The sequence below is a fragment of the Solenopsis invicta genome, chromosome 5, assembly GCF_016802725.1.
Source record: "Solenopsis invicta isolate M01_SB chromosome 5, UNIL_Sinv_3.0, whole genome shotgun sequence".
NCBI lineage: Eukaryota > Metazoa > Arthropoda > Insecta > Hymenoptera > Formicidae > Solenopsis > Solenopsis invicta.
Window position 1 is genome coordinate 10,390,156 of NC_052668.1, and position 22,360 is coordinate 10,412,515.

General features: G+C 31.3%; 1 protein-coding gene across 6 annotated transcripts in view; it reads right to left on the minus strand.

Moving 5' to 3' along the window:
• LOC105193253 (ATP-binding cassette sub-family G member 1) overlaps positions 1–22,360 on the minus strand; it is a 106,817-nt gene that overhangs the window by 5,850 nt on the left and 78,607 nt on the right. For 3 of the 6 annotated variants that reach the window (XM_039449491.1, XM_039449492.1, XM_039449496.1), the window contains 5 exons: positions 17,490–17,679; positions 16,605–16,750; positions 6,799–7,037; positions 6,045–6,247; positions 597–765 (listed from right to left, as the gene is read on the minus strand). In XM_039449491.1, the coding sequence (XP_039305425.1) occupies positions 597–765; positions 6,045–6,247; positions 6,799–7,037; positions 16,605–16,750; positions 17,490–17,679 (947 nt within the window). Of the gene's footprint in view, positions 1–596; positions 766–6,044; positions 6,248–6,798; positions 7,038–16,604; positions 16,751–17,489; positions 17,680–20,584; positions 20,810–21,002; positions 21,488–22,360 lie in introns of all 6 variants that reach the window. The other 3 variants (XM_039449493.1, XM_039449495.1, XM_039449494.1) reach the window with 2 other exon arrangements.

The following is a 22,360-nucleotide window of genomic DNA, read 5'->3' on the forward strand; positions in this document are numbered from 1 at the left end:
CGCCATTAGCTTCGTGACAGACGGGCTGTCCTCGCGTGCGATGGATAAGGAAAGTACGCGCTCATTCGACAAATTTCACTAATTTTTATCTCGGTAACTATTGCAAATAATGAAAAATAGTAAAAGACTTTTCTTCTTAGTTTGACCTGCTCTATCAACCCCGAGAATATAAGTAGTATTTATCAAACATCCTGTATATGTTTGTAGCGATTAACGATAAGTATCATAAAATTATATTACGCTTTGATTGTACATTGAAAAAAAGTTATTAAAACTTGAATAAATTTTTCAACTTTATTAAATTTCTTCAATTTAAATATTTTTAAGTTAAATATGTGTTGTTAAATACACAAATGCTAAAATATTCAAATATTTTGTATATTTAAGTTAAATACATAAATATACTTGAACTGAAAAATTTAATCGGGTTGAAAAATTTAGTCAAGTTAACAACTTTTTTTTTAGTGTGTAATAAACACGTTTTTTTATAATGAATGTAAAATAGGTAAAATTTTGATCAGGAAGGAAGTGTTGATTTATTATTTCTTTATGAACCGTTCTTAATTTTCTACGCATAAAAAGAAACTTTTCCTTACAATGCAGCAGTACTGGTAACATGGGTATGTACAGAAAAATGGTGATACATGAGAAGCAAAAGAAGACATTGAAGAAGGCCTTGGACCCATTATTGCCCATATTAAGAAATAACGCCCCAACTACTAGTCCAAGGAAGAAGTGTAGAACTATCTTCAGGTATATGTAATTCTGTGAACATACAGAGAAATCTGCTCAACTTTATGTATTTTGAAAGAAATCTACCATCCAAATATCTAATAACTTTGTTAGTTCTCGTAGAATGTAATTTCTTTTTAGTATTATTGTGCACGTTTTTTTTGTATTTAAAGATTTCTTATGATAGAAATCATTTAATATTTAGCTATTAATTCCAGTAAGCAAAATAACAGTAATATGCCCGTAGTTTATTAGCAAATTTGAGAAAAAAATTATAACATGACATTCACATTGTCAACTACATTATGCCTGTATTTTGTTCGCCATTGCTATTTTTGGTTACTTCTCCGCCACATCAGAGTCTGTGGAATAATATAATTTTATCACGTTACCTCTAAACTAAAAGCATAGAAGAGAAGGCGATATTATGGCATCATTTACATTTTATTTAATAACAATTTTAATAATCAATATTTTATAGGTATTAAAACTTAATGATTATATTTAAAATGTTATTTAATAGATTCTAAACTCAAAGTTATAAGATATTTATTACTTAGATTTGATTGACTTAGAACACGATTTATAAAAGTGTAACTACACTGCATGGATCGAAGAGAAACAAGGGTGGTAATATGGACCATCACGAAAGTGCATTTAAAAATTAGTTTTATTTTTAAAAATATATATATATTTTGTGATAAAATTATATATTTTTAATTTTCCATGGCTTAGAATTTTCCTGTGTTTTAACATTAAACAGCAAGAATAAAATGATATCTTTATCCTTGCTTAATGACATGTTTCTGAACAAAGCCTTGTAGAGTGACAATTGATTTATTGAAAAATTATTTTGATACAAAAATCTCGATAGTGCCCATATTACCAGCATGTTTTCATACTCACGTTAACAAAATGCTATTAACTAACTCGAAATGTGTCAGCCAAATAAAAAGTTAAATAACAAAAAGAAACTACTCGAATGTATATGCATTCATGTTATAATACGCTCAAACTTGAAAACAATAAAGAAGTATGTGTAATTAGATGTTAAAATATAAAAAATTTTGAAAAGTTTAAAAATGAAATGCCTTATAATAATGCTTATAATAATTAGCTATTAAGTATTGGCATATTAATGCCATTATATATAAAGGCTACTAAACAAATAATTTCAAAAATAATTATTACTATTTTGTTAATAATACGGAAATAATACGGATGTTATTAATATTTATGTAACCCATCCATACCATCAATACTATTTTCTTCTCTATTTTTTAGTTCAAAATGTGTGGATTTTTTGTTATTGTATATATAATTATCCATTATTGTACATGTAAAATATCTCTCTATTACTGTATATATTAGTAATGTTCGATCTTGTAAAAAAAAATCGATTTTTTTTAATCGAACTGAATCGTAACTGAAAGTATCGATTCGCCCAAAAATCGAATGTCAATGAATTTATTTCACAAAAATTGATCTTTTTTATTCTTTTAATTAAGCAGTATTGTGCTGTACATTTCAAGATTACGTCTATACTGATTATTTACGTATTGTTCAAACAAAATTTTTTATGTAGACAATACAAGCAATGTAAATTAATGGATAACATAATAAAAAATAAATTAAAAAGTAAATAGTTAAATTGTTAATATATCTGATTTTAATATTGATAAAATAAAAATATAGAGGAAAAGAGGGTGGCACCCATTTTCATTTTATTGAATAACTTTCTTTATAATTAATATTTTCTATTGAAATTTGAACGATTACATTTGTCAGAGTGTTGTTTAACAGATTCTAGATTCAAAGTAATGAAATATTTATTATTTAGGATGTAATTTATAAAAATCTAATGCACTGCATAATCGGTGGAAGAAAAAAGTGGTTGTAATATGGCTATCCTTAAAATTAATTTTAAAAAATTAGTTTAGTTTAAAAGAAACACAGTATCTTGTTACAAAATTATATGTTTTTAATTTTCCATTGTTTAGAATTTTCCTGATTTAGAATTTTCCTGCGTTCAGAAGCTTCAGAAATACTATTAAAAATTTCATTAAAAATATCATTTTATCCCTGTTTAACATTAAACAACAAGCATAAAATGATGTCTCTAATGTTTCTAAACACCGTTCTTCAGAATGACAATTGATTATCAAAGAAATATTTCAATATAAAAATTTCGCTTAAAAAACCATATTAACAAAATTCCATGTTATTGTTTTAACTTTGTATAACTCTAAATGTATACGGCCGAATAAAGAGTAACAAAAATACACTCGAGTGTATGTACTTTCGTGTGATAATACACTCAAGTTTAAGAATAATGAGGAAGTGTATGTAATTAAAGGTTAAAAGTGTATCTTAAAAAAGTTTAGAGGTACTCAAAAGTAAAAATGCCTTATAACAATTGTCAATTATTACGTATTGGCATGTTAGCATCAGTAAAAAACGGCGGGCTATTAAATGAATAACTCCATAAGCAATTGTTAGAATAGCTAATAACGGAAATAATAGGGGTAGCCGTATTGTCGACAGTAGTCATAATACCTTCTTCTCCTCTATAATATTAGGAATTCAAAAATAAAATATAATTTACATTATTTCTGTATATCGATAAAAATGAAAATAGTATGCTTTAAATAAAATATTTTAGATTTCTTTTATATTTATCACTATACATATTGTTACGTTCGGAAAGGTCACCTTGTTTTCTAGCTCACTCGCGTACTCATTGTTTTACTCGCGCTCAGGAAATAAGAAAGTTTTCTTTAATACGAAAGAGCTTTTTAATAACACAGCGTAATTCAAGAACAAATCAACAACACGAACACCATAACACATTGGCAGAAGACGATCTACAACCGCGACGTTCACGCGCCAATACTGCCAATACCGGGCGTAACAATATTCTTTACATAGTTATATACGCGTTAAAGATTGCTGTAAGATAATTGTGTCTTACAGCGTTAGTACTAGTATTTGAATGGATGTTCATACACAGGAGGATTCATTTCGGTGTCCCGATAATTACGGGAGGTGGAAAATCACTGTCTCTCTCATATTAGTTTATATATAGGGGAGACCGGGGCAAATCGTTAAACGAGGTAATTCGATAATTGGAAATATCTTTTTATGGGTACATATTAAAAATTTACTTTAAACACTGTAAACACGTCCTAATGTAACAATGTTGCTAACAAAGATTTGTTGGTAACGGCGTCATATTGAAGTCGTAGTAGTGAAAAATGTGTTTTGCGACAGTCGAAGTAATTTCTGATAGTCGGCATTTCTTCGAAATTTAAATAAGATAATAAGGTTTTTTTGAAAACTTTGAATGTATCGTGTCCAGTTGAACGTATTTGAAACATTTCGTGTTTACTTTTTGCTGTGTGATGTCTATTTTTGTTGATCATACGCAATAATGCGCACAGTTGATGTTGGGGCTATTCGTAATATCGAGCACGGGGCGATTCGTTAATACTGATTGCAGTGCCTAACCTAAGTTGGATAACCCTAACCCTTTGGCTGTGTTACGAACGTCTGCGCTATGCAGAGTTAAGCATTGAGGTAAAGTTCTTCATTGATTTAATTTAAACTTGATAATATTGTGTCTTTTAGTACATAGAACATGAATATAAATATAAAATCGGCGCTCTTAAGCAGGTAAAAAGTTATAAAGCGTTAAAGATTGACACTTGTGAGGTTAGGAAATCTGTCACACCGATGGCATAAAAGAACATGCGAACGTGTATGTTTGCATTTGTTTTTTGTATACCTACATCCTTTTTTAAATAAAAGAAAGTCTTAACAACAGCTTTTTTACAGACTTTCAACTTAAAATACAAATTTTGGAATATTCCCGGACTAGTTACGAATTACCTCGGGCTTGGGGCTATTCTTAATTCTTAACATTGGTCGACATTTTTATATGTACTTTAAAGCAAGTACATTTGCATGTTCTACTTATATCGGCATTGTGAAGGGGAAAGTTCAACCTTTCAAACCGGTTCATGTTTTTTTTTTTTAAATTAATATAGGACTCAGGAGACACAAAAGAAAAATAGGTCTAACGATTTACCCCGATCTCCCCTATATATATATATATATATATATATATATGTAAAACGAGAGTGGAACCAATCACGACCAGTTTTCGGAAACTGCTTTAAAAACTGAGAAACGCTCATGATTGATTCTCTCTGAGAATCGAGACCCGGATCTCAGCCCTTAAGAATCGATTCGCCGATATAATCGAAATTTAAGAATCGATGTAAAAAAATCGAGAATTGAAAAAAAAAGAAACGATTTTCCAAAAGATCGATTCAAAATTGAACATTACTAGTATATATAATTAAGAAGCACTAATCTCGAAGAGAATCCTAGAAGTTTCAGTGTTTGCACGCATTTTAATATATAGTAAAAGCGAAAGAATATTACAATGCACGTAACAATGTGTATGTATTACACAAAAATAATTTTTTTAATTATACAATTTTATGCACTTACTTTTATAATATCTAGAACTCAGTAAACTTATAGTTAATAAAAAATAAAGGGATATCCAGAACGCCGTAAACTTACGAGTTAGGTACACGAGGATATCCTTTTCGAACTTTTGTGTACTCTCACGTTGAAAGTGACACAAAGAAAGGCTCCTGCAGGCTTATCATATCTATGGATAGTTAAAGTTTTTTTGAACCTTAATCCAGGTCAAACTATATTATAAAAAAGTTACAACAATGAAATCGCACTGGATACGTGATATCCCGATATCGCAAGCTAAGGCTTATCTAAATCAAAACTGCCAATAAAAATTGCATAGAATTGTTTAGGCAGGGTAAGCAATAAATGTGCATAGTCTTATATACGATTAGATTTATTTTATAAGAGATCACAGTGGACGTTATATGCAGTCGTTAAGAACAACAGATGTATGTATAGTAAAGAAAAGCGCGCGCAGACGCCATACTGTGTATCGATTGTTGATTGTGAGTCGTATAAAATTTGATATATCAATAAAAACTAGGAGATTTGAATATCTTAACTCTTTAAGTTAAAGACAGAAAATTTAGTTTTTTTTTTACATTATTGCAACAAGAATTTATCATTTAAATTATGAAAAGGCAGATCCTGTTCGGTCTCGACTGGACGTAGCCGATTTTTTTTTATATTTCTTCTGACATTTTATCAATAAAATTATATGAAAAATATATTTTACGCTTTGTAAAATATTTTTACAAAGCATAAAATATTTTTTTGATATAGATTTTATTATCTAAAAATACAAAATATGTTAAACTTACTCTATTTCGATAAATCTGCACCATCATTCTCTTCACTAGCGTACTAGATTGAACGATCCATGGGATTTTTAAAGTTAAATTCTTTTTAGCGAAATCAAACTCGGTCTTTGATCGAAAAATTGGAAGCGGTAGCTTCGCGTTTACGCATGCGACCATCTGTTCGACGACATTGGAACCATAATCACCAGCTGAGATCTCAATTACTAAAATAAATATTTTATGTTAATGTAATTTTGTTAATGTAATCGTTTTTTTTATTGAAATTGAATTAATTGTAAATTCTTAATTAACTTATTAATTTTTAATACGTTAATTAAGAATTTACAACTAATTTTTCTTATTAGTTGAATTATAAATTATCAATTCTTAATTCTTATAATTTCCTTGACATTATTTATAAAAAGATCAAAATCAATGCTTCATAGCGTTTCTTCCAAATTACATTACTCAATAATATAAATAAATTATGCATGCACATTGGATGAAAATTCTTAGTAGTAATTTAAAGTAGCCGATGGCTACATTTTTATCCTCCAGATTTCACTGCATTGCGAAGCAAAAAGTACAATATTATATAAACGATAGATGTTCATGAGATTATGGCCCATATACAAAACGCGTTTATAATGATATTAGCACGTTTTTGTTCTTTTCTTGTTTTACATCTAATGAATGATAAAGATAAAATAACAAAAAAAGTGCGCTAACATCTTTATAAGCATATTCTGAATTTCAGTCTATATGTATTACTCACTGAAGTCCGCCGGATTGTAATGTTTTGGGCATTCTATGTCTATGTTTCGCAAGAATGGCACCACGTTGCTTGCGGAGTCTCTGTAAACGCATTGTCCGTTGCTTATGATGTAAACGTGATCAAATTTCTTAAATGCGTTCGCGCTAGGCGTGTGTACCGTGCACACGACAGTGCGCCCACAACGCGCCAGCCTCTGGAGAACATCAATGCACTGAGTAGAAGAGAGCTCATCTAATCCACTGAAAAAGAAAAATAGATTTTTTTCTAGCACATTCCTAAAATGAAGTCTGACTGCGCATTTCCACATGAGACTCCTTTGTCGCTAAATATATATGTACAATTATATAGTACCTGCTATCAACAAAGTTCGGGAGAGATATATATTAAAACATATTTATCTCGGGTAAATATTTGATAAATCTTCAATCTATCGAATATTGTGACATGATGCTTTGTAAATGCGGTCACACGGAGTGCGGAGGGTTGCGCTTCTCTTCCCCGGGAGGAAGTCGGAAGCGCGACTATTGTATTATAGCACTCTTTATATAATTATTTTTTTTATTTTGACTCCATTTGCGTGAGAGTGTCGGAGGTGCGGCAGAGACGTATTATAGGTTCTCGCCAGAGCGGTCGATATCGGCAAATTGTATTACTGGAAGCGATCACACGGATGCGGAGCGTCGTGGGAGGAACAAGTGTAGCAGTGACGGTACCGAATATGCGTCCGAATGCTAAGTCCGGAGCTTCGCTCGTTTCTTTTTTTATCTTTCTATTTACTCTCCATTTGTGATGATGCGCTACCATAATTAATTAATTTCGTAGAGGCAGCGACGGAGGAATAAAGTACAACCAAGCTAGCATACAGGACGCAGGGCGAAGAACGATCGGTCAGAGTCGGTCGATGCCTGGCCAGCCCGATGACACACCGTAAGTACGTAACGTGGAAGAGCCTATCAAGTTATTTCCCCCCGAATCTCCTCTAACAAGCCGTTCGAGATTTGGAAGGACTTCCGAAAGAATGGAAGATCGAGGAGCACGATGCTGAAGACAGCCGCTACCGAAGGATCGGCGACCAAGAAAAACGTTGTTTAAAGAGAAAAGCTCCGCTGCCGGAGAGCGTCCACGGAAGGGAGTCGGAAAAATCGCGGTACCTCCCCTACTGATGTTACGGGACGCGCGGAAATTCGGCGGAGCTGAAAGGTACAGGCCGGCTCGTCACTGTTTGGTGCACCATCAAACTGGAAAGAGAAACCCGGAGTGCCTACGACTACCGCCGTAAAGGGGTAACACCACCTTTGAGGCCCTAAAATGATACCTAAGTTTGGGAATTTATTGTCGGCAAATGAATAACTTTATATAAAAAAAGCTTAGAGGGCTTTATTGTACATATATTGACGAGTAAAAAAATATTTTTTAATTTTCTTTTACGCACAAAATGGCGGCGTATTGGCCCATTTACGAAATCGTCTTTTCTTAAAGATGAATTTTTGCGTGCAAGTTTTCTGTGACATGGTTTATGTTAGAACCAAACAAAAAAAATCTTTATTATCTACATATTCAAAACTAAGAAAGTACGTAGGGATTTTTAAAAATATTAATTTTTATCAAAATGGCAGTTATTTATAAAATAAAGTGGATTTTTCTCCCAAAAGTTTGTTAAAAAAATGCTGATTACAAAAAGAGTTTTCAACATTTCGCAAAAAGCCTACGTACTTCCCTGTAGAATACAAGAAGATTGTGTTAAAATTTCAAGTCACTCGGATAAAAATTGTAAGAGTAACCTTGCACGCAAATTTGAAAAACTGTGTTTTGAGAAAAACGCGTTTAAAGTTTTGGTAACTGATTTTTTGTGTATAAAAATGTGTTTGAAAATTTTTAATTTATCTCTAATCTGCGATGCCTGCCCCATAAAGCGGTCCTTCCACAAGTTCAGCAGCCTCATTATATTCCTTTCTTGTTGCTAATAATGATATTCTGGTCTTTTTTGCTTCTTGGGTGAGACTGCGCTTGGCAAGTACTACGCGCCGCGCATCCAATTTTTGGCAATAATAATGACAAGTAGTGCCCACCACTAGGTTTTAGACTTGCAAAATTTTCATTAGACTGTTATAGCCATCATTATAATAACAAACAGCCAAGTTTGTTGCATAAACACAGAAAAACTAATGGCGTCGCATAAACACAGAAACCGACGCTTTCAAAACTATTTATTGATATAGTACAAGTAATAACATCTATATTGTGTTAGTCAAAGGTCTATTTTCGATACATAAATAAGGCCCAAATAACTACGAAGCATAGAGAAGCCGCTCCAAATCGCTTGCAGCTACTCGGTAGGCGCATAGAGACGATTCATTTAATTAGTTCAAACACTATAATATAGTTTGAATTTTGTTCTAAAACTACTTACAGCATATTTTTATAAGTATAAACTAATGATTTAAGCAAAAAAAAAAATCGATTCTTTTAAATCTCAAAGGTGGTGTTACCCCTTAAGGAAGATTGTAAGCCGCCACTCCGGTAACCATAGATTAGTCTGGGTCAAGGTTGATCTCCTGGAGTTCCGTTTCTGTACAGACTTCCGCGTTACCGAAATGGGTATTCATGGTCGAGATTGATTACGCATTAATTACCGAGAGATCGGTCTCCATACCGTATGAGGATCTTCTCGGGTTACGCGTGCGAGGCTCGCGCGACCGTGGTACGCGCGGGGCCGCTATCGAGAAACACGTATATCGTTCTTCTTTCTTTTTGGTGAGGCCTTCTGCCGTCAACCTGTCGCGTACCATATTCCTCTGGTTATTTCGAAAAGGATTAGACATCGCCCGAAATTTGTATTTTCCAATCTCAGTGAGATTCAAGATACCGACTTCTATCGATTTCTGCAAGATTTGCGCAAAATTATTGTGTAAGAAACCAGATGCCGAAGTACGCTATTGACGCATTTTTAGAGTATTCCGGGTGCGCGCGATTAGAGAAGTACCACGTTAAGTTCTGAAGTATTCGACCGAGAGTGCATACCAGATGTTACGTATAACGGATATTATATACCCGTATTCATAGTTTCTACTTAAGAAATGAGGATTCCTTGTTTCTGTCTGTCTTTGTTTTGCATAAGATAAAACGTAGCACGCGAGACAATGACAAGAAATCCTCGTTTCTCAAGATAGAACTATGAATACGGTCAATAGAGAGCCTATTCTCGTTGTAAATTTTCGTTTCTTCTTTTGCTTATATTAAATAATATTGTTTAACCACTTCACAGAATTTCTAGAAATTTTTAAATATATTGTTCTTGTTAATGTAAATGTGTGTCATAATTGTGCTCCATTTTCTTCTCTTCCGTTACACTCAAGAACCGCGCTCCTCTGTTACAGGCCGAGCGAGCCGCGGGCAAATCTACCGAGTAACTTACGAGTACCGAATTTTTGCGTGAGTTCGCGCCTGGCGCCCAAGATTTCGATTTCCGTCCCCTCGCGTTTAATTGGACGTGCTCTTCTTCAGCTGGCGAGCGCAGGAAAAATACATTGCAACATTTATTATCAAGCACTTTTTTTTTAATGCGCGAATCCGTTTTGTTTCGTCATTTATCGTGTTACATGTAACTATGAAGAAGAGAATTGATGACTGATTTCTAAAATTTATTATAATAAGCAGACCAAAACAAGTTGGATCAATTTTTCTTTATAGGCAATAAAAATAAACTAATTTTATTATAAATTCTTAATTTTTGTAGAAATAAATTCGAAAAGAAATAAAAATAAATAAATAAACTCTTTGGAAAAACCTATTAACCCTTTATGACCTATTGTGATTTATAAATCCTAATGTTCCTGTTTTAAATGCAATAATTTTGTAACAACTTTTCATATATATTATTTATACAGATTCGGAAATTCTATTCCAGAATTAAAATATATTCATTTATACATGCTTGCACTATAGACTTTATATAAAGATGTAAATTACATGAAGAAATAACAAGTATTTAAAATTAGTCAAGTATTTAAAATTAGACTGTTAGACACCTAATTCAATATTAAAAGATTATATAAAAATTTATCCGTATGTGTGCAAATGATATTGATGTAGTAGTATACATATAGTGACGTATTGATATGTTTCATAAACCGTACGTGTGTAAGTGGTCGTTCAGTTAGTAAAACTCATGACTTGCGCATAAGCATCCTGATGTAAAAGCTAAGATTAAATTTTTTTGGGTACTGAAAGTTGTTATATTTCCGAAATATAAGGACAGATGTACAAAATTTTAGATACAAATCGGCGGTCGTGATATTTCTTCACAAGTTTACTTAAAACAACACTTATAAAGAGATATTTTTAAAGATAATACTCATAATTTGAGTATTATCTTTAAATATACCTGTGAGTGATAAATATACGATAAATATACGGTGAACTACTGATAACAAAAATTTATTTAAATATTTTTTAAACAAAGCAAACAAATTTTTAGAGTGAAAATTGAACTTTCTTTTAGTTCACCATTTTTATAAATTTTCAATTTTTTAACAATTTTTTTGGTTTAGCGACGAACTTTCAGTATTCTCTTTAAAAATCTTTTTAGTGTTTTGTTTAAATAATGATCCTGCAAAGAAATATCACGTGACTGCCGATATGTATTTAAATTTTGGACACGTTGGATCCGCCCTTATATTTCGAAAATATAGTCACTTTCTGTACTCAAAAAAATTTGATCGTGTACTTTAAATATGGTACATACACTATAACCCCAGAGTTTCAAAAAGATTTATTGTTTACATTAAAATCGCTAAAAGTATTCTTACTTTTTGATTTCTACATCAGGATTCCCCTTTAAGCCTTTACAAACTCACAAAATTGAGATTTTATATGGGAGACAAAATTTCTTCGCGCACTTACAATCTCTGCGTTTGCATAATCGATTGAAGCCCATTCTAGTGTAAATACAACTTTAGGCCACTTGACCAATGAGAATCTTATGTAGATAAGTCAATATAGCGACGTTATGCTGGATACTCATTAGTCCAGTGACCTTATGTTATGCTTACGCTCTGTTATACATTTTATGTACATACTTATAGGATGGGCTTGGCATACTGAAGCCGATACTCATAGTCAATTCTGATTTCAAGACTGTTTTAAATAATGTGTTAAAATACTAATACGGCTCTCTCTTGCATTGGTTGATGATATCTTAAGATCATACTTAAGACAGACTTAAATATAAGAATTAACTATGTGTGTGAATACGTAAAAATTATGTTTTTACTTTTTCTTATTTTTTCAATTAACTACGTTTTTAAATGATATAACCTATATATATTTAAAAATAGAGGAGAAGAGGGTATTATGGCTACTGTCGACAATATGGTTACCCCTATTATCTCCGTTATTAGATGACGTATTCTAACAATTGCTTATGGAGTTATTCATTTAGTAGCCTGCCGTTTTTTAGTGATATTAATATGACAATACATAATAAGTGACAATTGTTATAAGGCATTTTTACTTTTGAGCACTTCTAAACTTTTTCAAGGTTCACCTTTAACCTTTAATTACTCATACTTTCTCATTATTCTTAAACTTGAGTGTATTATCACACGAATATACATACACTTGAGTGTTTTTTTTATTATTTACCTTTTTATTCAGCTATACACATTTTGAGTTATACAAAGTTAAAACAATAACATGAAATTTTATTAATATGGCTTTTTAAGCAAAATTTTTATATTGAAATATTTCTTCAATAAATCGATCGTCATTCTAGAGAGCGGTGTTTAGAAACATTAAAAACATTATTTTATGCTTGTTGTTTAATGTTAAGCAGGGATAAAATGACATTTCTAACTAAATTTCTAATGGTATTTTTAAAGTTACTGAACGCAAGAAAATTCTATATTAGAAAAATTCTAAACAATGGAAAATTAAAAATACATAATTTTGTAACAAGATACTGTGTTTCTTCTAAACTAAACTAACTTTTTTAAATTATTCTTATAGATAGCCATATTACAATCACTTTTTTTCTGCCACCGATTATGCAGAGCATTAGATTTTTATAAATCACGTCCTAAATAATAAATATCTCATTATTTTGAGCCTAGAATCTGTCAAACAACATTTTGACGAATGTAATCGTTCAAGTTTCAATAGAAAATATTAATTATAAACAAAATGATTCAATAAAATGAAAATGGGTGCCATATTACCCTCTTCTCCTCTACTACCTTCAGCCTACAAAAATCGCAGTGATATAATCTTTATTCATTGGGAAGATGCCAAACCAGGAAGCGTACAATTATCCAGTGCGTACAATAACCCTTACTTTTCTCTAACAGTAACGACGTTATAAGTAACGCGTTACTTGCCAACCCAGTATGTACAGAGTGACTTATAATGGCTGTATCCCACTTTTCACCATAGGAGCATGATTTACCGACGGATATGTAATTTCTAATATAATATACCAGATAGCAAAATGTCAGCAATTTGCCAACAAATTGCTAGCAAATTTAATCAAAAATACTCAGCAAATTGGAGTCAACTGTGTCCGCATTAAGATTATGTTTTGGCGACAAAACTTGTTGACACCATTGGACAACAAATTGCTAAAAACCAAGCAAAGCTTGTACATATAACATGGCAACAAATTGTCGGCAGATATCGAGCAAAACTTGTAAATATAATTTTATAACAAATTGTAGGCAAATATCGAGCAAAGCTTGCAGATGTACATTGACAGCAAATTGTCGGCTAAAATCGAGCAAAACTCGCAAACATAATTTGACAGCAAAATGTCGGCAAAAACCAAGCGAAATTTGCTGACATAATTTGGCTGCAAATTGATGACAAAGACTAAGCAAGGTGAGCCATTAAAATTGACCCCGTATTTAAACGATCATTGATCGATTACGTCATTTAAATTGTAATTTATTATGCTCCTACTGATAATTTGTATTAACTTTGAATATCTATTCGTATTAATTTCCAATCAGCCACTGGCAAGATTTGAGGTGGATGCCATTGTCTCCGAAAACTCTTTTTTATATACTATTTGTGGTGTCTTTTTAATTTGTGATTTCTTTGCCATCTGGTTTTTACTTTATAACTTTTATTTCTTCTTTTGTTATATTTTTATGAAATAATAATTCTGATAATCTATTTTTCTTCTTGAAGTGTGTCTTTTTTCTTTTGTTTTTATAATTTATTTTTAGAGTTTTAATTTTATAATATTTTATTTTACTTGTGATCGGAATGATTGCCACATTACCCCCTTGATTGTAATAAAGCTATTTTATTTAATCTTGAAATGGACAACTGGGCGAGAAATTCGTTCTGTTTTTGTCTTGATCTCTATTTGTAGAGTTTTTCCCCAGTCAAAAATTGTTCCTTGAAACGATGTTGTTTTAATGTCAAAAATGCAAGTCAAAAATTTTTGAAATTTTCATTAATTTCACAAATAATTTGGAGTAATTTTTGACTTCATTTGACATCGAAACGACATCGTTTCGAGGAGTTATTTTGATGTTTTCCGAGAACATCCCGTCAAGCAAGAAAGAATAATTTATTTTTTGTCTTTTTAAAGAATTATTTCTTAATAGGTACAATCGAAGTCGAAGATCGAATTTAAAAATCGAAGTCGTTTTGATGCTGGTTTGAGTTAAAATGATTATTGAAAGTATTTTGTTTATTTTTGTTTATTTAAAATAATAACGTTTTTGATTAAATTTACTTTTTCAAAAATCGCTTTATTTTCACGTTTAAAAAAGAAAACAATTTTTATTTTTTAAAATATTTATTAAAAATTGTTTTTTAACAAATAAAGAAACTTTGTTTTCCTATGTATATATTTTTCTACATAAAAAACAGTATAATATGTATCTGACTTTAAAAATATTTAGAATCTAAACTAGAGATAAAGGAAAACACAAAAAAGCTTTTAATTTTTTGGTTAATTGATTTTGTCAAGAAAGAATGTTACTGGTGTAAGTGACCCACGTCACATGACGTTAATAAATAACCGCGATTTATTTTCTACATAAAAAACATTTTGCATCATCGCATCGTCGAATCAAGGTCATAATTTCATTTCATTTTTATAATTTATTTATTTATTTTTATATTTATTTATTTGATGAGGTACTCCATATCGAGCTATCCATTCGTAAAAAATTTTCTTCGACAAAAATGAAGTTAATACAGATTATCAATAGAAGCAGATTAGATTACAATTTAAATGACATACTCAATAAATTATTGTTTAAATATTGAGTGGATTTTAATGGCACACCTTGCTCAGTTTTTGCCATCAATTTGTAGCCAGATTATGTTTTGCTTGTTTTGCAAGTTTTGCTTGTTTTTTATCGACAATTTGCGGTCAAGTTGCATCTGCAAGCTTTGCTTGGTTTTTGCTGACAATTTTCTATCAAATTACTTCTGCAAGCTTGGCTGCCATTTTGCCAAAACTTTTCTGTCATGTTATGTTTGAAAAATTATTCTTGGTTTTTGCCGACATGCTGTGTCAACAAATTTTGTTATGTATCTGCCGCCATGTTGTGGTATTATTAAATATAACAAAAGTCTGGATTTTGATGCCCTTTTGCTAAAAAGATTTGTATCAAAATTTTACAAGGTCTGTTTTCAGCAAACTTGGCTATCTGGGATATATTAGAAATTACATATGCGTCGGTAAAACATGCTTTTATGATAAAAAGTGGGTACAATCATTAATTTTCACTTTGTGTGTGTGTGTGTGTGTGTGTGTGTGTGTGTGTGTGTGTGTGTGTGTGTGTGTGTGTGTGTGTGTGTGTGTGTGTGTGTGTGTGTGTGTGTGTGTGTGTGTGTGTGTGTGTGCATGCGTGTGTGTGCGTGCGTGCGTGCGTGTGTGTGTATAGGGTGTCCGAGAACTAGGGAACTTACTGCTTTGAGAATATAGAGGAGATGGAAAGAGTCAAAAAAGTCATATAAAATTTTGCGATATTCGCTATAATTATTGAGTTATAAAATTAAACGTCTGAGCCAATGTGCAATGACGCCGCGCCATTGCGCCTAGCTCATAGACAACGGCACGCGGCAGGACAGGTAACGCGTCGTTGTTTGAATTTGCACGGCGCGACGGTCTGAATCTGCCGCACCGCGTGTACATACACTGCAAAAATCAAATGTGTTATTTATCAAATGTGTAAGGAGAAGCTTCAGCTAAAATAACACATTTGATTTTTGCAGTGTATATACACGCGGTGAGGCGAATTCAGACAGTCGCACCGTGCAAATTCAAACAACGACGCGTTATCTGTCTCGCCGCGCGCTCTTGTCTACGAGCTAGGCGCGATGGCGCGGCGTCACCGCACATTGGATCATACGTTTTATTTTATAATTCGATAATTATAGAGAATATCGCAAAATGGTATAAGACTTTTTTGTCCCTTTTTATCTCCTTTAAGTTGTCAAAGCAGTAAGTTCCCTAGTTTCCGGACACCCCGTATATATATATATATATATATATATATATATATATATATATATATATATATATATAATCACGGGTGATATGATTTATATTATAAAATTCTTTTATAAATTAAAAATTAAGTATATGTAATATATACATACATACAGGGTGTTCATTAATGATTATCCCCACGTTTTACCATAGAGCACGCATTTTTGTTAGTTCTAATATAAACAATATGTTAAAAATACATATCAGTCGGTAAATCATGCTCCTATGGTAAAAAGGGTACAGCCATTAATGAATACCCTGTATATATAATTAAATAATTAGGATAATTAATACTTACGTGGTCGGTTCGTCAAGGAAAATAACAGGTGGATTATTTACCAGCTCGAGTGCAATTGTCAGCCTCTTTCTTTCACCACCGGAGAGTCTATTTGTGATAGTATCTTGCGTTCCGTTTAATCTAAGTACACTTAGGATTTCATCAATCTGAAATTAATTGTTAACATTCTGCGTATTTTAATAATTTATTTTATATTATATTTGCGCAACTAAAAAGATGTTTTTATTTATTCTGTTCACTCGACCTCGTATGACATACTGAAAATATAAAAAATTGCCAGACAATTTTGCTCGTAGGCAAAAGCAAGAAAAAAAGGCTTAGAACTTTCATGAGTAAATACTGCGATAAGTCATTCACAAATACGATTTATGGAAAATTTGTTGTCTTTTTTGTTTTGAATTACGATTCTATTCAAATATTTTATAAATTGTAGAAAATATTATGTTTAACGGTATGACTAATTATAATATTGTTTATAATAATACTTAAGATAAGTTTATTAAGCAATTTATTAAAAAATTAAATTTTATTATTAGAAACACAAAATTACGTAGACTATTATAAAATACTACAAAAACTTGTGAAGTTTCTGATTATGAATCTAGTCGAACTTTTAAAATCCAATATGGCGGATAAAAATATTAAATTTTGTTGAATTTAACTAATATTTTGATCCGTTATTTTGAATTTTGAAATTTTGATTACAGATTTATAACCAACGACTCTAAAAACCTTTAGACGTGAATTAGATACTAATTATTTCTAAAGAAAAGTCAGGCACAAAAAGGTTAATTTTCTTAATCTTTTATAACTTAAAACCCTTCATCTCTTTTATTTTTTAACTTCCAATATACGTTATAGTAAAAGATCGAGATCTCTACTTACAGCGGCGTGTTTTTCGGATGTTGATTTCTTTCTGCCGAGTTTTAAATCAGCAGCGAAACGCATTGCCTCTGAAACCGTGAGGTTCGGTTGTGTAAGATCTTCTTGCATGATGTAACACGACATTTTTTTGAACTTATTCATGTCTCGCATTTGTCCATTGATACTTATCGAACCACCCATCTCCGTACATCTGTAATGGAGAAACTTTCTTTAGCTTTATTTCTGTATAAAAAAAAGAAAAGAAAAAATCATCACGATTTATACAGAAAAGTTCTTCACTTTCGTTTGCTATTATCGCGATCAGGATGCAGTCTGATGTAATACGAGTACATTTTAATATCATTGATTATTCAACCAATTTGACAGAAATCGATTCCGAAGTCAGCGATCATTGTTATAAAATTTCACATCATAGATGTAGCGGACAAAATAAATACTGATGTAGTTAACTAATACTGATCAACAGATCAAAGGTAAATCGCGGAATGGAAATATACGAAACAGAAATGATATAACATTTCCATGATATAATCGTAACTATTTAAGTATAGATTAAAGCAACTATACGTTATTCTTAGAATTTTTTTTGTTTGTGAGTAATAGTTTTTTTCAAAAGATTATCTTATACAGTTGCGGTAACTATATTATAATAACTATACCCAGATAGCAAATTTTCCTTAGATTACTGTCGGTTTGCTGTGCTGAAGTTGCTTTCGTTCCTGAGGAAAGCGGCTTTCGCTCTTGCCTATCAGAAAATCGGCTTTTATTGCTACCACCGTTTATGAGCAACGTAATGACAACAGTTGCCGTCTTATGAACCAAAATATACAATAAATTTTTGGAAACCACTTGGCATCATGACGGAAACAATTTCCGTCTGAAATCTTTATCCGCTGAGTTGCTAATAATTTGAAGGAAACCGTTGCCATTAAGAGGATGCTATACTGACGGGAATTACCGACCATTACAGTGTTCATTAATTTTTAAATTGGCTTTACAGATCACAAAATCTTTTTGCAAAATAAAAGTACGCACCAAAACAAAGTCTGCTCTGGTAAATTTTATGAGAAAATCGATCAAAAAGTTAAAAATTCATTTATTTTCGACTCGTGAATCTGTCAACCAAGGTTAATTTTTGTTATTTACTAGACGTCCTGTAGCTCGTATGTATAAAATGAGACCAGGGCGGACTTCAGAAAACTCTAACAAACAGCACTGACTGTGTATCGTTTCAGTCAACAACCTAACAAAAAAGTTTAATAGGTGAACAGCTGTACGTATCCAACTTTTGCTTAGCGCACGTAAACGATGGCAAGAAGAGCAGTGGCTGTAGTTGATAGGTCTTTTCGCAGATGGCAAAATAATCGAAAAACAAAGACAGATCTATGCGTTGGACAAAGAGCGATAGCCTGGTCTCCCTCGAAAAATAATCTGCAATGCCGACGTCGAGGAAGTTCTTCGGTCACTATAGCATCCTCTTAAAAAGAAAGCTTATTTGGTAGGATTTTTCCTTACGGAAATTTAATACTGGCAGTATTAAGTTGGTCAATGAATAATTATTAATTTTGAATATTAATCCTTAAACATACCGATCCTGTAAAATACGGAAACACATTTTTGGGTCTGAGAGACTTTTTCAACTTTGAGAAGCTATAACTTTGATTATAATCAATATTTTTCTACGATTTTTTTTTTAAACAAAAGTTCTCAAGAGTGTGACTGCACAATTGGAATTGCCAAAAAATAATTTATTGTAAAGTTATAAAAGCTAAACCATTAAGCAAAAATGAAAAAATGTTCAAAAATCCACTTTTCCTTCAAAAAATCATATCTTTGCAACAAAAAATGTTTAAGGACTTTCAAATACGGCGTTTTAAAGCTAAAGAGTCACACTTTCAAAATAAAATTTGGCAAAGTCATTTTCTTTAAAAAGTATAGTTATGTAACATGGAGAATATGAAGTATTTTTAAGCATCTAAAAATCCACTTTAAAAAAAAGAATCATATCTTTGCTTCAAAAAACTTTAAAGAACTTTACAATACGGCGTTTTAAAATTAAAGATTCATATTTAAAAAAAAAAATTATATCATTGTTATTTTTATTAAAAAATGTACTTATATAACAAGGCGAATATAAGGTATTTTTGATTAAATCGTGTTTACAATTGAAAATTGATGTGTTTTATGATATATTTTGGAAAAACTCTCTTTTCTACAGCATTTTATAGTATTCCAACTTTAGAGTATATGCGAGTAACATCCGCAAACCGACCTGTTCGAACGTATTATGTCCAGCTTTTTTATGTAAAATACTTACAAAAAAAGTTTGACTTACACACTATATAGGTCGCATTGACCCTAACAAAACTTTGCTGCCGTGCCGTTCAAATTCTAGTTGACCAAAAAAGTTGATCAACCATATCAATCGAAAGAGGAGATTTCAAACTTTTTTTACGTCTTGGTCCGAACCTCCTATCTCATTTGGTCTTCACATAGTAAGCGTTCAAAACTTCATATAGGGTCTCTCAGGTCCACTTACGTGTTTAAGGGTTAAAAGCAGTAACAACAGTGCTTCTAACATACGAAATAATTAATCACTAACCAATTTAATACCTTCAGTGTTATTTCTATAAGTGTTGCAGGCGTAAGGCTTATTCCTTTTCATGGAAGTTTAATTTTTATATATATATATATATATAAATATATATATATATATATATATATATATTATATATTTATTTATTTATTTACTATCAGTTTTTCGACACAGTGTCAACATTTGTCAGAATCGTAATACAATGAAAAGGTACTGTTACATATACTAAACACGAAAATAAATATTATTAATTTTTATAAGATAAAACACATATAAAATAATATTTTCATTTTTTGTTCTGTCTAAGAAACAAAATCTTTTTTTACAGGCTATCAGTATTTAAAATAAACTATTTAAGTAAAACAACGTAAATACGACTACAGATATATCTTTACGCATTAGGGTATTTGTTAAAGAGAAAACGAAGAACAAGAATTATATTGAATACATACTCTGATAAACTATTATAATATCTACTAAGATTTTAAGAAAAACATACTTAAAACTCATAAAAAACGTAAGTTTATTGATTATCACTATCTGATGAAGGCTCGCTGCTGTCATCACTGTCATTTTCCAAATCTTCAACGTTATCATTGTTATGTTCATTTTGTTGATGATTTCTCTCATCCTCATGGTTGTTATTGTCTTCATCTTGTACAAAGCATTTGCAACTGCCTGCAAGTTTCTTTGGTTTCCTTGTTTGTTCCCTGGATGTTTACCTCTGGAATTGCGAAATCGTTGTTTTGCTACTTTTAAAGATCCAGCAATCTCTCTTTGAAATTCAACTCTAGTTGGTTTTGAATAATAGCGGTTCGATGCTACGAGTTAGTCCACATTAATGATGTGGACAATCGGGTGCCATTTAAAAAATGCATATGTTGTATAAAGTATAAATAGTACAAACAGTTACAAACCTTTAAATATTTTATGATGATGTAAGAATATATGATGTAACAATATTTTTACGCAAATTATTTTTGGTAATCACTTCTGATAGCAAAATAATGTTTATTTTTATTATTTACATAAATATATTGTTGTTTTGTTTGTTATTATTGCATAATCATTGTTTATACATAAATGAGATTCTTTATTAGAACAAAGTTGTGCAATCGGAGCAAGAGTCTCTTGTAAAACATCATTTACGTTGCAGTCTTCAAAATGTTGAGATCTTATTACATTTTCAGTTAAGTTTTCAAGCGAATTGTTTACAGGATTTAAATTATCATCTATCAAAAGTGATTTTGTTACATCAACTGCTTTTTTTATAGTTTGTTTTTGGCAGGCTAATCTGAATCTTTGTTGCCTTTTTGATACCGCATGAAGAAGCTTGTAATAGCGCGAATTTGCTTCCAAATAGATTTGCTTCATTATAAATTTATCCAAATCGTTAGTCACACTGCGGAAAAAAATTAAAATAATAAGTGACTACGTGTAATTAACCCATTCGCAGTATAGCAAAAATGAGATTTTCGTGCCATCACTATGTACAAAAACTTTCTTAGACTTCCGTTACGGTTGTAGTATTAAAGTTATTTCGCCATTTTTAATGTTAAACATCTGATATTATATTCGGATTCAGTAATCTCAGAAACCATAGGATATCAAGTTTCAAATCGCAAAAGAGTAAATTGAATTTTTTAGATGTATATATAGGGTGCTTTTTAAACAGTGTTTACTAATCATATAACGTTATTTCTCATCAAAAACTGAGTCAAAAAGTCCTGAACTATTTTTTTCTACAATGCTCATTCAAGTAGTAATTACTGAGTTAATCTAATCGGCGCTGTCGTTTAGATAGAAATACATTAGTGAATCGTGCGCCTGCTAGTGTGCATAGTACTATACACTATTAGACGCGCGGTTTATAGACGTGTGATTATCTAAACAATGGTGCCGATTAGATTAATTTTACTCAGTAATTACTATTTCAATGAACATTGTAGAAAAAAAATGATTCAGGATTTTTTGACTCAGTTGATAAGAAATAACGCTATATAATTAGTGAGTGGTATTTAAGAAACACCCTATGCTACATTATACAGTGGCGGCACGTCTTCTTTCTGTACTCATAAGTTGTATACACTTTGAAGAGATTAATATACAATTTAATCTTAATATATTGTGCAATGAATGTATATATAAATTGTTTTCAAATGTCATGCACTAAACTGAAATGCATAATCTTTTATACTGCTATTATCTACAGTGAAAAAAATGTTGAAGTAGTGTGATAAACATAATAAACATAAAATAAAGACATTTGTTAATT